Source organism: Megascapheus bottae, chromosome 1, assembly GCF_031878675.1.
Source record: "Megascapheus bottae isolate mThoBot1 chromosome 1, mThoBot2.hap1, whole genome shotgun sequence".
NCBI lineage: Eukaryota > Metazoa > Chordata > Mammalia > Rodentia > Geomyidae > Megascapheus > Megascapheus bottae.
In genome coordinates this window covers 28,939,546-28,955,496 of record NC_143509.1, presented here as the reverse complement: position 1 = coordinate 28,955,496, position 15,951 = coordinate 28,939,546, and the positions used below count along the sequence as shown (strand labels likewise).

Here is a 15,951-nt window from a genome sequence, read left to right as displayed (position 1 = left end):
GCCTTTAAGGTAGCTTTTCTAATTTCAAGTCTATAGAACACAATCAAAAAGTTGTGACCAGTAATGGCAGACATATGTGTATACTGAAAATTGGGTATCACAGAATAGCCCTTTCTGGGCAACCTTGGTGGCAAGGAGCAGACCTGGCCTGAGGGCACTCCATGATTCCCACCAACTGGAGGGGAGCTGTGTTTGGGACTCTAGGTAGCTGCTCTATCAATGCTGTCTTGGGAAGGCCCCCAGCCCACAACCCTAACACTTCTCCCCTGCACAGGTGGGAAAGATGCAGAAGCAAGGCACGGCATGCCCAAGGTCACCACCATCGTATTTATTATTCCAATGGCACAAGTACAGCTGGAGGTGGCCATGGTGACAGCACAGGGGAATGCCTGCCCACCTGTTCCTTCCTTTCCCTTACCAGGGAAAAGCCACTTTGGGCCATTTACCCAAATACACTTCTTAATGCATTTATTTTAAAATTTGAGATATCTGAATTGAGTTTCCCTCTGAAATGATAAAGCACTGGGTGTCCTGCCCGCCTCCCCACCCTGTCGGGCTATGAACGTCCCTGCAGAAAAGGTTATTTCTGCTGCTTCTGGAACCCCAAAATAAATAGAGGGAAACGGCATCAAGTGTTAACGTAGAGTGATGGCACGGAGTGGGCCCCAGAAACCTTGGGCAGAGCGTCACTGTGGGGACAGTCTCGAGATGTCATCTGAGAGAATGCGGGCATGGTGCAGTGGTCAAACCAGGTGTGAGTGCTGTGCCGAGTCCCGCCAGGCAGGGAGAGGAGGGCCGCCTACAACTTGTCCAAGAAGTTGTCCAAGGCTGGGATGCCCTCCTTCAGGCCTTTGCGCTTGCGGGTCTCTGCCACCACCTGGCTGGGGCGGCTGCTGTTGTCGAAGGGGTCTCCAGGCAGGATCTGCCAGTGGTCGAACACACACTGTGGGAAGGCCTGGCCACCAGTGTTAGACCTCAGGTCGGCAGTAAAGCCTGCAGAAATGAGAGGAGGGGGTGTCACCAGGAACCCATGCCAGTCCCTCAGTAGGCGAGAACACTAAACATCTTGATCACCAAACTCACTGAGCCTGGAGTCCTGTATCTCCACAGAAAGCTTGTCCACCCCACCCCAGCACTCAGGTAGCAGGGGAGGAAGCCTGGGTTATTTTATGGCCTGGTCTCAAGTCTCAAACCAAAGGCTGGTTGATCTAAGAGGTAAACATTTGTAAGGTCTCAAGTTTCACCCCGTCCCTCCTGGACTCAGCCTGGGTCAGTCCTGCGGCTGGATTCAGTCATGACACCACCCTGCAGTTCCGCAAGTGATTTCCTGAGGACTCAACGCACGCATGATGTTAAGGGTTCCAGTCACTTACCGAAGGACTCATTGACCGGCAAGTAAGCCTTGACCACAAACATGGGGGTGCCAGCCACCTGGGACTCCTCAAACACATGGCCTCGCTTCCTGTTCAGGACCCCGTAGATGCCGCCGACTACTTGTTCTGGACACTGAAATGAGAGCAAGAGGCCGAGGCCATCAGTGGCTATGGTGAGGTGGCAGGGGCAGGGCATGGGGCTGAGTGCCATCCACCTCACCTGGATCTCTACAAGATAGATGGGCTCCATGAGGCGCGGCTGGGCGGTGAGCACGCTGGCATAGAGGCAGCGGCGTGCGGTGGGTATGATCTGGCCACCCCCACGGTGGATGGCATCAGCATGAAGCGTCACATCGTGAACGTCGAAGCGAACTCCCCGCATGTTCTCCTCACACAGTGCGCCCTGGGCGGAAGGAGACAGCCTGAGAAACCAGCTCTCCCAAAGCAGTCTTAACCCCAGTCCTGGGCATTCCACTGCCAGTCCTGCCTGCACCACTGCCTCCTCACCTCCTTGGTGGCCCACTGGAAGCCGGCCACCACGCTGTCCTTGATTTCATTGAGGTACTGCACACCTTTGGTGATGTCAGTGAGGATGTTGGGGCCAGTGCCATCGGGCCCAAAGCACCAGATCTTCCGGGCCTCAGCCACATCCCACTCGTACTTCTCAGCCAGGTAGCGGGCCCGCTGCTTGAGCTCCTGGCGGGCAGACACCTCCCCCTTGTCGATGTCCTCAGCCAGGCCATCGGGGAAGGGACGTGCCTTCATGTACAGCCGGTTGTGCTTATTGGGGGACTTGGACAGGCACAGCACGTTTGACTCCTCGCTGACCGTCTCCCGGTATGAGACCACTGGGTCGGATTTCTAGGAAAGATGGGTCACTCATTGGGTGACTGGTAGCTTGAGTAGCATTCCTCAACCCGGAATGGCCACTTCTACTACTTGGAGGATGCAGGTGGACAGGGGCTGTGCCCACCTTGATGGGGATACAGGCGTGGTCCTCCTCCAGGTCCTTGAGGCAGATCTCCAGGTGCAGCTCGCCAGCGCCCGCGATGATGTGCTCCCCGGACTCCTCGATGATGCACTGTGGGCCCAAGGGCAGCTGTCAGCCTGGCCCACGCCCGCCACCAGCCAGCGGGAAGCTACTCTCCTCCAAATGGGGAGAACCCAGGACACCCAAGGGACCTGCACCGCCTCCTGGTAGGCTGGGAGGAGACATGACAGCCCCAGGACAGGCAGTAGATGGCAGGGACCTCTCAGAAGTCCCAGACACACCTGCACCATGGGGTCCGACTTGGCCAGCCGCTTCAGGCCCTCCACCAGCTTGGGCAGGTCCGCGGGGTTCTTGGCCTCCACGGCCACCCTGACAACAGGGCTGACACTGAACTTCATGACACGCATGTTGTGTGCATGCTCAAATGTGGTGATGGTGCCGGTCTTCACGAGGAACTGATCCACACCCACCAGGCCCACGATGTTACCACAGGGCACATCCTCGATGGGCTCCACGTAGCGGCCCATCATCAAGATGGTCCTGGAAGAAACAGCAGGTTCTCAGACTGTTCTTTGCCCAAGGCCAGACCCAACCGCGAGCACTAGCCCTGCCTCCAGATACTATACTGGAATGTCAGTGCCAGGGATGGATTGACTGGTATCCACCCAACTGCAGCTTGCAGCAACGCTGTTTCCAGCCAGGAGCCCAGCACGCCACGCTGACCCTTGGTCCCCACTCACCTCTGGATGGGCTTCAGGTACAGGTCCTCCTTCTTCCCAGGTGTGTAGTTGGGCCCCATGATCCTGACCTTCAGGCCAGTGGACACCAGCCCTGAGAAAACGCGTCCGAAGGCGTAGAAGCGGCCCTTGTCGGAGGTTGGCACCATTTTGGAGATGTACATCATAAGGGGGCCTTTGGGGTCGCAGCTTTTAATGCCTGGGATAGAGGGGAAGCAGGAGAGGTAATTATGTCATCACCTCCCAGCCTCCTTAGTCTTCCAGAGCCCACCCGGACACAGGCCTCGTACCCATGGCAGCCTCGTCGTCCGGGGGCCCCTCGTAGAGCAGCTCGCAGCGGTACTTCTGCGCGGTGACAGGCGAGGGCAGGTGGATAGTGATCATCTGCAGCAGTGCATCCCCTGCGGGCAGCCAGCGGCGCATCACAGCCTGCAGCACACGGGGCAGGGCTCATGAGAAACTCAAGGGGCGATGGCAGTGCCCACAGCCATAGTTGCGACTGGACACAGGGACGGCCCCAGCCTCCTATCCAGAGAACAGGGAATCCAGCCGAACCCGCACAGCACCAGGGAGAAGACAGGACTGGCCATGCCCACGGGCTCACCTTCAGCAGGGGCTTGCCCTCTTTGTCTTTGTCCTCACTGTCCAACTTGATGTCTAGCTTGTCAATCAGCTTGGCCGTCTCCTCTTTCCTGAAGTTCATGATTGCATCGAACACCTAGGGGACAGGTTGAAAAGTTGAGCAGGCTATGTGGGAAAGTGGAGAAAGGCTGGGCTTCGGCCCTGAGTGGACAGACAGGTAGGTGCTCAAGCAGAGCAAGGGACGTGGAGACAAGCAATTGCTGCTCCTGTAGCCAGATACACCCTGCTCGAGACAGGTAAGCCATACACACCTTGAAGATGGGGTCCAGGATGAGCTGACAGAAGGTACGGGGCAGTTTCTTTCCATCAGGGCTGGTGGCTGACTTACTGAACTTGCCATTGGCTGGATCAAAGTACCTGGTAGGGAAGAGAAACTTGTGTTATGACGCAGGTTGCAGACTCTGCACTTGGGCACTGAGGCCTCAGCGCCACTGGCCGCCCACCCATACCCACTCACTGGCCCCAGGCTCACCGGTCACCCCACAGCTTCTTCATCATGTCCTCCACCTTCTTGGCACGCTCAGCGGGCCCCAGCTGGCCCTCGCCCTTGGCGGCAAACTTAGCCACATACATCTCTGCAAACTGTTTCAGGGTGAAGGCCCAGCCATGCAAGCCAGACCCAAAGCCTACAGTGCCCAGGACCGGGTCAATCTGAAAAGCAAACAGGGGAGCAGCTGAGCAGGGGGCGGGAGGGGGTCTGTGAGCAACAACCAATGAAGTCTTTGGGCACCAAAGGCTCAGTAGTCTGTTTCTTCAAGAGACATCAGGTCAAAGTGAAGAAATTTTTAGTCATCATGTGCAATGGCCACTGTCCCCAAACAGAGGGACCTTCTTCCCACCCATTCCCTCCACCACCACCCACTCCCCCAGCACATCTACGCACCATGATGTTGCCCATGGGGCCGCTCTCGCCCTCGCCATAGGTGGAGATGATGACGTTGACGTTCTCCACGATGCGCTGGAAGGTCTGGTAGAGCTCCTCGGGCTCCAGCTGCAGCTCCAGCAGCGCACGGTCCATCTTGTTCATCATCAACACAGGCTTGATCCGCTCTGCGATAGCCTGACGCAGCACTGTCTCTGTCTGCACACACACACCTGGGAACCACCGGGATGCAGGTGTCATCTCAGTCAGACACTGTCAGATCCCAAGAAGACTCCCCAGACCCAGTGCTTACCAGACACGCAGTCCACCACCACCAGGGCACCATCAGTGACCCGGAGGGCAGCCGTCACCTCAGAGGAAAAGTCCACGTGCCCAGGGGAGTCAATGAGGTTAATGAGGAAACCAGAGCCATCCTTGCTCTGCTTGATGAAATTTAAGTCATTCTCAGAGAGCTCGTAGAAGAGGGAGATGGCACTGAGGACAGACAGAATCAGAGGTGAGGAGGGAACACTGCCAATTACAAACCTTGGGAACTAACCTGAATTCAGGCAAGGACCCTGTGACCAAGTCATGCTCAAGATGAGGCCAGAGAGCAGGGCAGCCACTCAGGGCACTTTACCCTGCCCCCACCCCCTAGTGTAACTCATTACTCATCCCTGGAGACAGGCTGCAGATGGCAACTGGGAAGGCCCCTCCTTGTGCTCCTCATCAGAGCCACCCTCGATTCAATGCCAGGACCAGTACCCCAGGACAGCTCTCAGCCCTCCCCCTCTGCTGCCCATATAGGGTGTATCTCATAGCAGTTAACCTAGCAACCAAACAAGCCACAAAATGGCAGCCAGAGCTCTCTCAATTCATGCTGTGCTATCTTGGGCCAATCATATCCCTATCAGACAATATATTCTACCAGAGAACACCTGACAGCATCCTTTGATCCAAAACACCATGCCCCCAAGGTTACAACCAAAGTCTGACAGTGGTCCTGGGCTGGCTGGCATAAGCTGCCAGAGGGGGACCAATAGACAATGTCTGCCAAGCCACCAGGAACTACCAATAATCCAGGCTTCTCACACTTGCCAGCCAATCTCACTCCTAAGAGCCCAAGAGCCAGCCTCAGGCCCCTCCACTTAATAGGCACTTTCTGGGCAAAGCCACCACAGCAGGGCACCAGTATCACGTCTCCCTCCCAGGAAACTAGGGCCCCACCCCTCCAGGGTCCAGAGAGTAGCTGGGTGCTTACGTTGACTTGATGGTGATACAGCGCTCTTGTTCGTCCTTCCGGGTGTCAGTGAAGCGGGTCTCCCCAGCTCGGGCGGAGGCAATAATGCCAGCTTTGCACACCAGGGAGTCTGTTAGCGTGGACTTGCCGTGATCCACGTGGGCGATAACAGACATGTTACGGATGTTGGCCTTTTTGTCCATGATGGCACGGATCTGGTCTACCGTGAAGTTCACCTAAAAGGGGTGGGGGGGAGGAAGAGTCGAGGCAGGGCTCAGACCAGTTGGTTTCCAGGAAGCCAGCTTGGCAGGGAAGTCTAGATCAATAGGACACTGAACAGGAGGGCCAGGAGTGAGGAGGCCTCCGACATCCACCCAACCAATGCAGTCTTTTCACAGCCACTTAAAAACTACTATCCAACCCCGGAAGCCCAAACTGTAGCTGTCATTCACAACCGAAGGCCTATGGCTGGGAGTGGGGGACAGAAACCCCCCCCCCCACCAAAGTGACAGACACCTTCTTCAAACTCCAAGGTGACCCACTGCCAGGGGACCCATCCCTGGGTGCCGGTTTATCACACAACTGCGTGGCACACTTGGGGTTAGGGGAGCCCGACTGCCCACCATCTGCATCTCGCGGTATACAGAGAGCCATTTTGGAAGTGGAAGGACGAAATCCGGGAAAGGGAGACACAGCTTGTAAGTCTTGCAAACCGCACCCGTCCCTGACTCAAAATCAAGTCCAGCTCGCCGCCCGCGAGTTATATAAGGCGCGTCCCGGTGTCCTCACTCCCACCGACATCACCGTCCCCCGCCTCCAGCCCGGCCCCGGCCCCGCCGAGGGGCCCCGAACTCCCGTAGCGGCAAAGCCGGCCCGGCGCGCGCCGCGCCGCGTAGACATGGCGGCCGCCGCCGCTCCCGCAGCCGCGGCCCGCCGGCCCCACCGCCATGTCTCCTTCCCGTCCCGTCCCGGCTGCAGTGGCTCCAGGTCCGGGAGCGCGAGCCCCACAGAGGCCCCAGCGAACTCCCGAGGCCCTAGCGGCACCGAGTCGCTCACCATGGTGGCGGATGGCGGTGGATTCTCCCAGGTAGAACCAAACGAGGCGAGTCGCGCCAAGGATGGCGGCGACAGCGGCGGAAGAGAACGCTGACGTCAACACTCGGCCTTTTATACGTCGACGCCGGTTGAGGCGGTCACATGACTGTGCTGCGGGAGGCGTGGCTACGCGGCGTCCCTGCGCATGCGCCGCGTCGCGCTTTCCCCTTAACCCTTTAGGCCTCTTATCCCAGGCTAGGCTTTCTTGGAGGTGGCGGTGCCTGGTCCGTCCTCCCCTCTGGCGACGTTCACGAGGGGAAGCGAAGACCTACGTTCTCGCTGAGATGAATAATCGTATTTTTGCAATTAAATAAATAATAGCATGCAGAATGCAAAGGTATTAAACGTGCAAGGTGAATTAGGTTCCTGGCCTTTGTAACCTTGTCAATTTCCAGGCTCGGGGCATTGTTATGTAACCTGACACCGTTAGTGTGGGGGGGGGGGATGGTGGACACTCTGGATGTCTTTGCACTCATTTTGGAACTCTTTCTACTGTTCAAGATAAACAACTTTATTTTTTAAAAAAGCCTCTTTTAAAAAAATGAAATTTAAATCACTATTACATACAGTGCCCCAAACGTGATGGGCCTCGCCGTTCTGCGTGTTCTGACCCTACGTTTCTAGATGTCTCCTCCGCTTCCTTGTGCCAGCACTCGGGTCTACAAGCACAACCCGGCCATTTGCACCAGTGAAGAAATGAATTCAATACACCTAGAAGGAATGGCGCCCTGCTTGAAGTGCAGCGCTTCCCACCCATTACCTGTCCTGATCCACGAACGCTCCACGGTGGGAACAGTGACCTGATTGTCAGGGCCTGACCGGATTGCCACGTCCCAGGCTCAGGGTGAACCCTAAGCTTCGGAAGCGCAATCTCTCATTCCCAGTTCATTTCCTGACCTCCGGAAGGAGGCGCAGGAAAGCTCCGTGGTGTCCTAACCTGACCCCAAGAAACACTGGCCTGCCAGATCTTTAGCTGGGGGTGGGGTGGGGGAGAAATGATAGCAGACTGACCCTTAACTCTTTCCCTAAACTCACTTGGTTGTGAGAAGGAGGAGGGGGGGGAGAAAGCTAGGGAAAGGGAGGGAAGGGAGGGGGAAGGAAGGGAGGGGGAGGTGGGGAGGAAGAGGAAAGGCACTCTTTTCCTGAACTGTGGGGAGGGGGTGGCATCCGCAAAAAAAAAAAAAAAAAAAAATTGAAAAATAATGCAGTTTTCTCTCTGGATTCTAAAATTAACGGGCACCACACCCCTCCTGCGCAAGTGCTTGGCTCATTTTATTCTGTAAAACCCCTTTACTTTTCAGGAAATCAATAACTCCCCTGGCTGTCACTATTTAACCTACCGGGGGAAACTGAGGCAGGTGGGAACCCATACATATATATATGGAATGACCGAGGCGCTCAGAGCATCAGAAAGTGGGAAGACGACAGCTGCCAGCTACCGGGGTGTTTAGACGCCCACACCGTGTTCGTGACACGATTTCTGGGAGATATATATAAATATACCTGCTTATGTATACAGCCATCACGTACCCGCAGAGCGCATGCGCCGTGGGAGGGCGCTCACGCCTTCTTAGCTGCTGGGTATTTTGGGTTTGGGGGGATCTGAACCTTTCTGCTTCACATCTATAAATGCTCTGAGGTCCGCCTGTGTGTTGGGGTCACCTACTCAGCAGCCCTTCTCCCCAAAGTGAGTCTTTCCAGGGAGGTGATGTCAAAGGTTCCCATGAAAACGGGGGTGGGGGTGGGGGGTGGGGCTGGAGTTTCTTCTTCTTCCTGTCTGGGAAAATGCTAACCTCAGATACACGGTGAAGAAGGGAGGCAATGCCGGTCCTAAGAAAGGTTCCACCACCAGGAACAGGACCCCAAGGGCAGCCAGGGAAAGCACTCATCCCATCTTCATCCCCCCACTCAGGATGAGCTGAGCTGCTCGGCAAAGGCATCGCCACCGAGAAGATTTAGGCTAGGAATGGAGGGCAGAGAAATCAAGAAACAAAACAAAACAAAACACCCTGGGGGCTGGGAGTTTGGCCTAGTGGTAGAGTGCTTGCCTAGCATGCATGAAGCCCTGGGTTCAATTCCTTGGTACCACATACACAGAGCAGGAATTGGCACTGAGGCTCAAGTGGTAGAGCTCTAGCCTTGAGAAAGTCCAAGGACAGTGCTCAGGCTCTGAGCTCAAGCCCAGGACTGGCAAAAAAAAAAAAAAAAAAAAATCCACCCTGGCCTTGGCCTCTGCAGGGTGCCTCCGCTGCGCATGCGCACACTGCAGCGCACCCAACGGGGGGCGGGGCCGGGGGCTCGGAAGAGCGCGGCAGCGGCCCCTGCTGGCCGGTCAGCGCCACTGCACGCAGCCCCGCCTGCTGTGCAGCATTGATTGACTGGTACCTTTTTTTGTGTCTGGCCAGTCCAGGGGCTGAACTCAGGGCCTAGGACGCTGCCCTGAGCTCGCTCTTCCTTTTTCTTTCTTTCTTTTTTTTTTGATTGGTCTTGGGGCTTGAACTCAAGGTCTGGGTGCTGTCCCTGAGAACTTCAGCTCAAGGCTAGCACTGCTACCACTCTGAGTCACAGCATCACTTCCCCTTCTCTGGTGGTTAATTGGAGATAAGAGTCTCTGGGAAGCCCGGGCGCGGTGGCTCACGCCTGTCATCCTAGCTACTCAGGAGGTTGAGATCTGAGGATCAAGGTTCAAAGCCAGCCCGTGCACAAAAGACCCAAAGACTCTTATCTCCAATTAACCTCTAGAAAATGGGGAAATGGAGCTTGGCTCAAGGGTAGGGTGGTTACCTTGAGCTGAAGAGCTCAGGGACAGTGCCCAGGCCCAGGGGTAGGGCTGTAGCCTTGTGTTGAAGAGCTCAGGGATTAGCACCCAGCCCAAGTTCAAGCCCTCTGACCCCCTCCCCCCCAAAAGAAAGAGTGTTTTGGACTTCCCTGCCTGAGCTGCTGGCTTTAAACCGAGATCCTCAGATCTCAGCCTGTAGCTAGGATTACTGGCATGAGCCACCCACCCAGAAAACCGGCCCCCCTCCATGCTTTTTTACTTCAGGGACAATTAACCACCAGAAAACCGGAAGTGGGGCTGTGGCTAAACGTTGTAGGGTGGTATCCTTGAGCTGAAGAATTCAGGGACAGTGCCCAGGCCCAGAATTCAAGGAAGAAGAAGAAGAAGAAGAAGAAGAAGAAGAAGAAGAAGAAGAAGAAGAAGAAGAAGAAGAAGAAGAAGAAGAAGAAGAAGAAGAAGAAGAAGGGAGGAGAGGAGGAGGAAGAGGAAGAAGAGGAAAAAGGAGAAAGAGGGAGAAGAAGCGAAGAAGAAGAAGGAAGAGGAAGAAAGAAGAAGGGAAAGAGTCTAGGCCCTGTTGGCCCAGTAATCCTAACTACTTCTGGACCAGAAGAAGTGAGGATCACAGTTCAAAACCAGGCCAGTCAGGAAAGTCTTATGAGACTCTTACCTCCATTAACTAACAAAATGCCAGAAGTAAAGATGTGGCTCAAGTGGTAGAGTGCCAGGCTTGAGCAATAAAGCTAAGAGACAGTGCTCAGGCTCTAAATTCAAGCTCCAGTACTGGTAAACACACACACACACACACACACACACAGGGGCACACACACCCACTCGTACACACTAACTGCAACAAAAATGGCTGGAAGTGTGGCCCTTTGAGAAAAAAAAGTTTCATAACAAACACCAAGTCTCAGTATAGGTTACAATATATCAGGTGATTCCAGTGCTTTATCTGTTTTCCTCTATTGCTGGGTTTGGAGACCAGAGCCTTTTTTTTGGGACTTGAACTCAGGGCCTGAGCACTGTCCTTGTGATTTCTCAAAGCTAGATCCCAACCACACCATCACTTCTGGCCTTTTCTGTACACGTGGTACCTAGGAATGGAACCCATGGCTTCATACATGCTAGGCAAGTACTCTACCACTAGGTTACACTCCCGACCCTCATTGTCTTTTCTTTCTTGTGTACATAAGCATGCACGTATGCTGGGACTGTATCACTGGAGCCACAATGCCACTTCCAGCTTTACTTGTGGATAAGTGGAGATAAGACTACCAGACTTGCCAGGTACCAGTGACTCACTCCTGTAAATCTAGCTATTCATGAGGCTGAGATCTGAGGATCAAGGTTCAAAGCCAGCCCAGGCACAAAAGAACCTGAGACTCTATCTCCAATTAACCTCTAGAAAATGAGAAGTAGGGCTTGGCTCAAGAGTAAGGCGTTAGCCTTGAACTGAAGAGCTCAGGGACAATGCCCAGTCCCAGGGGTAGGGCAAGTTCAAGCCTCATGACCCACCACACACACAAGAAAAGACTTTACCAAACTTTCCTGCCCAGGCTGGCATCAAATCTCAGCCTCTGGAACAGCTAGGATGACAGGAATAAGCCACAAGTGCCCAGCGGTTTGCTGTCTTTGTTGGCTGTGACAACCCTTCCCAGGACCTGGCTGCACAGGAAAACGCACACATCAGCAACAAACTTCCATAAAGTCCATGCTCTTCTCACACTCAAGAGTGCCGGAAAACTGTTGCCTCCATTTCCACGGAACATGTTTTCAGGACCCCAAAAGTGAAACTCGACTGTCCTTCATCCCATTTCCTGACAACCACGAGTCCACTTCTGGTCTCAGATTGGCCTCCTGCGAGCCATTTCCTATCCGTGGAGCCCCACACTATGGTATCTTCTGTTTCTGCTTCTTTCACTGAGCATGCTGGCCTCAGAGTCACGTCAGGAGATAGTGGGGTCATGCTCTTGTCCCATTCCTGACTGCCTCATATGCCAACCTAGCGATGGATGCTGGGCCATCTATCGCTGGACATAGGAGTTGTCCCACTTTTCAGTAATGTGCTTGGTCATTGGAATATGGGTGGGTCCACGTTTTTCATTTTCTGTGGTATATATCCACTGAATGTTTCCACCAGATGTTTTGACAGGAAGCGATCAAGTAGGGAGACCAGATCTAACTTTTTTGTTGTTGTTTCTAGAGTCTACCTGCAGATGCCTGATCTCCAATAATGACTCCCAATTCCATCTCCCAACATGTGCTTCTGGCCAGGAACATGGCCTAGTGATAGAGTGCTTGCCTAGCATGCAGGAAGCCCTAGGTTCCATTCCTCCATACTACATGCACACAAAAAGCTGGACGTGGTACCGTGGCTCAGGTGGAAGAGCACTAGCCTTGAGAAAGCCTGAAGACCAGTGTTCAGGCACTGAGTAAAAGCCCCAGGACTAGAAAAAAATATGGCTTATCTGTTTCTTACCCACTGAGCTACCTTACCTTAACCAGAATAATAGCTCTCGCAGGTAAAAGAAAAGATGAGAAATAGATATAGTAGAAAATATCTGTAATCACAACCATCAAAGAGGCTGAGGCAGGAGGCTTTTGAGTTCTAAGCCACTCTGGGCTAGGTAGACAGGCCTTGTTTCAAAATAATTAAGTAAATAAATCCCCTCCAGCCCCATCCCCCTTCACTCCCACCCAGGGGCTGGACCCAAGGCCTGGGCACTGTCCTTGAGCTTTTGCAAGGCTCGTGCTCTTCCACTTGAGCCACAGCACCACCTTTTCTGTGCGTATTACCAAAGAATGGAACCTTGGGCTTCGTGCATGCTAGGCAAGCACTCTATCATTAGCCATGCTCTCTGCTCAAGTAAGTAAATTTATAAATGTCCTGATCTGACAAAATGTTATATGTCCACCTCCTTTTATCATTTTTTTTCTGTTCCTGGGGCTTGAACTTGACCTGGTCACTGTCTCTGAGCTTCTTCAAGGCTAGTGCCCTACCACTTAAGCCACGGCACCACTTTCATTTCTTTTCTATTTGGGGGGGGGGGGATCATGGGGCTTGAACTCTGGGCCTAGGTGCTGTCCAGAGCACTTCAGCTCAAGGCTACCTTCCTACCCTTGAGCCACAGCCCCACATCCCCTTCTCTGGTGATTAGTTGGAGAGAACTGTAGTGCCCAGGTTGACTTTGAACCAGGATTCTGGCGTATCCTTTTGTTCTCTTAAAATATTATCCTGGGGACTGGTAGTGTGGCCTCGTAATAGAGTGCTCACCTCGCATGCATGAAGCCATGGCTTCAATTCCTTGGTATCACGTACACTGAAAAGGCCAGAAATGGTGCTGTGGCTCAAGCGGCAAAGCACTAACCTTGAGCAGAAAGTGTCCAAGGTCAGTGCCAAAGCCTTGAGTTCAAGCCCTAGGACTGGCAAATAAAAAAAAAAAAAAAAAAGTCCTGGTCCTAATGGACAAAGACATCACTCCTCAGATCTTAGATTTTCACCCTAGCCAGTGAGAAAAGGGAAAAAGTGAAAGGGAGGCCTTATCAGTGTCATTTCCACCATTGGACAGAAAGTGTTCTTGAGATGAAAAGAATTCTGGGAGATGTAGTTTGTACTTAAGGGGAACTGGGAAGTATAGTCTTCCTTTATAAGGATTCTGGGAAATGTAGTCTTTGTTCCACAGGCATGGCTATGCCTCCAGCTTAAAATGGGCAGTTTTGTTATGGAATGCCTGCTGTGGAAGGGTTGGGATGGCATATTACTGTTTGTAAGTTGTTGGGCATTTTATTGTAGTCTATCAAAAGGCCTTACTCAGGCCCCTTTAGGCCCCTGTGTAATCCATTCCTGGCATGTATGTCTGGCTCCTAAGCTATGGACTACAGGCCCATGGCAGGTGTCACCACTATCCTTATGGATTAAGTTACACAGAATGCAATCTGTCACCTGAATGGTCTCACGGGTTATTGCTCCTTTTTTTTTTTTTGCAAAGCTGTGCACAGATCCCAGGTCCTTCTACCTATTAACTTGATACTTTATCAGTGAAATAACTACCAAGCTTTCTTTTTCTTTCTTTCTTTCTTTTTTTTTTTTCCAGTCCTGGGCTTGAGCTCAGGGCCTGAGCACTGTTCTTGGGCTTTCTCAAGGCTAGAACTCTACCATTTGAGCCACAGCACCACTTCTGGCTTTTTTCTATGTATGTGGTACAGACGAATCGAACTTGGATCTTGGTGCATGCTAGGCAAGCACTTTACCACTAGGCCAAACTCCCGGCCCCAACCAGGCCTCTTTTTGTCATTGTCTGGTTGTTCTGTATTTCTTTCTTTCTTTTGTTTCATTTGGGTCAGGAACTGAATTTAAGGCGTTAAGTGATCTATGACAGAACCGTGCTCCCAGATCCTTGTGTGTGTACATGTGTGCTGGGCTTGAACTCAGGGCCTAGGCTGTTCCTGAACTTTTTTGCTCAAGACTTGAGTCACAGCTCCACTTCTGGTTGGGAGTGGGAGAGGGGAGTTGGTAGTTAATTGGAGATAAGACACTCATGGACTTTCCTTCCAGTGCTAGTTTCAAACTGAGACTCTCAAATCTTAGTTGCCCAGTAGCTAGAATTACAGGTATGAGTACCTGTGCCTTGTAATATTTCAGCCATTTTGGGTGGCCTGAACCCCCAGCAATAAAGCTAGCACTCAGTGAACCGAGCTTGGAGTCAGTTTAATAGCAGCGCAGAGGCCACTCTCCACCTTTGAGCTAATAGAGAGCAGCCTTGACCTTCACTGGGGCTGAGCATTTAAAAGTAAATGCACCACTACACACAGGTGGTAGTCACTATAAGATGTCACCTTACAATGTCCACAGTCAATAACCACAAGAAGAAGCCACACACAGGCAGTCATAACCACTTACAGGTGGTCGAGCAGGTTAAGCAATTTTACCAAAACAAAGAACGATTGGGCAGTGGCTCACACCTGTCATCCTAGCTACTCAGGAGGCTGAGATCTGAGGATCGAAGTTCAAAGCCAGCCCGGGCACTAAAGACCAAGAGACTTTTTTTTTTTTTTTTTTTTTTGCACCAGTCCTGGGCTTGAGCTCAGGGCCTGAGCACTGTCCTTGGACTTTCTCTAGGCTAGAGCTCTACCACTTGAGCCTCAGCACCACTTCCGGCTTTTTTCTATGTATGTGGTACCGAGGAATCGAACCCGGGTCTTCATGCATGCTAGGCAAGCACTTTAACCACTAGGCCAAACTCCCGGCCCCCCCAAGAGACTCTTATCTCCAATTAATCACTGGAAAATCAGAACTGGGGCTTGGTTCACGGGTAGGGTGGAAGTCTTGAGCTGAAGAGCTTAAGGACAGTGCCCAGGCCCCGAGTCCAAGCCCCATGACCCACAAAAATAAATAATAAATAAATAAAAATAAAAACATTCGGCAGCTAAGCCTGGCGAGTTATTACAGCCTGGTTATTATTCTATTTTGTTTATGAAGTCCAGAATTCCACTTCCTACAGTTCCCTGAGTGCTAAGCAGTGGAACTAGAAGTGTTTACAACCGTGTTTGGTTTAGTAGCTAGTTTTTTTTGTTGTTGTTTTGATTTTCTGGGGAACTTAAGTGGGGTGTGTGTGTGTGCATGCCATTACTAGGCAGTTGAAATCTGTATTGAAATTTATTAGAATCTGGACTGGGATGTAGCTCAGTGACAAAGTCCTTGCTTAGCAAGTGCAACATCCTGGGTTTGATCCCAAATACCAAAAAAATAAAATTACTAGACTTCTTCAAAAATATTGTTTTATGTGTCTCAAGATGTAATTCAGTGGTAGAGTACTTGCCTAGTGTGTCTTTCATTTTTATTTTACTCCTATTTTTCTTCTTTTTTTTTGGCTGGTCATAGGTCTTGAAGGCCTGGGTGCTGTCCCTGAGCATTTTTATTCAAGGTTAGTGTCCTACCACTTGAACCACAGCTCCACTGACTGGTTTATTGGTGAATAATTGGAGATAAGATGGACTTTCTTATTTGGGCTGGCTTTCAAAGTGGTCCTCAGATCTCAGACCCCTGAGTAGCTAAGATTACAGGTATGAGCCACCAGTGTCCAGTGCCTTTTTTTTGTTGTTAGTCATGGGGCTTGAACTCATGGCCTTGGTGCTATCCCTGAGCTCTTTTGCTCAAGGCTAGCACTCTACCACTTTGAGCAACAGAGCTACTATGGGTTTTCTGGTGGTCAATTGGAGATGAAAGTCTCAG

The 15,951-nt window shown here is 52.2% G+C and overlaps 1 protein-coding gene and 1 non-coding gene across 2 annotated transcripts; both read right to left on the bottom strand.

Moving 5' to 3' along the window:
* Positions 1-313: 313 nt before the first annotated feature.
* Eef2 (eukaryotic translation elongation factor 2) lies at positions 314-7,001 on the bottom strand. The gene is made up of 15 exons (XM_090340970.1): positions 6,902-7,001; positions 5,867-6,081; positions 4,919-5,100; positions 4,627-4,838; positions 4,216-4,394; positions 3,995-4,100; positions 3,706-3,819; positions 3,392-3,530; positions 3,105-3,300; positions 2,646-2,904; positions 2,347-2,454; positions 1,881-2,234; positions 1,594-1,776; positions 1,374-1,506; positions 314-993 (listed from the first exon to the last, which is right to left on the bottom strand). The coding sequence occupies exons 1-15, from the start codon at positions 6,902-6,904 to the stop codon at positions 800-802; spliced, it is 2,577 nt and encodes an 858-aa protein (XP_090197096.1). The 5' UTR covers positions 6,905-7,001; the 3' UTR covers positions 314-799.
* Positions 4,479-4,543, bottom strand: LOC150068718 (small nucleolar RNA SNORD37). Its single transcript, XR_016538584.1, has one exon. It is a non-coding gene; the product is annotated as a small nucleolar RNA SNORD37 (small nucleolar RNA).
* Positions 7,002-15,951: the final 8,950 nt, after the last annotated feature.

Coding starts and splice junctions, on each gene's coding strand:
- Eef2 (XM_090340970.1), bottom strand. Junction 2,455..2,645: donor AGTCGGACCCCATGGTGCAG/GTGTGTCTGGGA, acceptor TTGGGCCCACAG/TGCATCATCGAGGAGTCCGG. Junction 994..1,373: donor GCCGGTCAATGAGTCCTTCG/GTAAGTGACTGG, acceptor TCATTTCTGCAG/GCTTTACTGCCGACCTGAGG.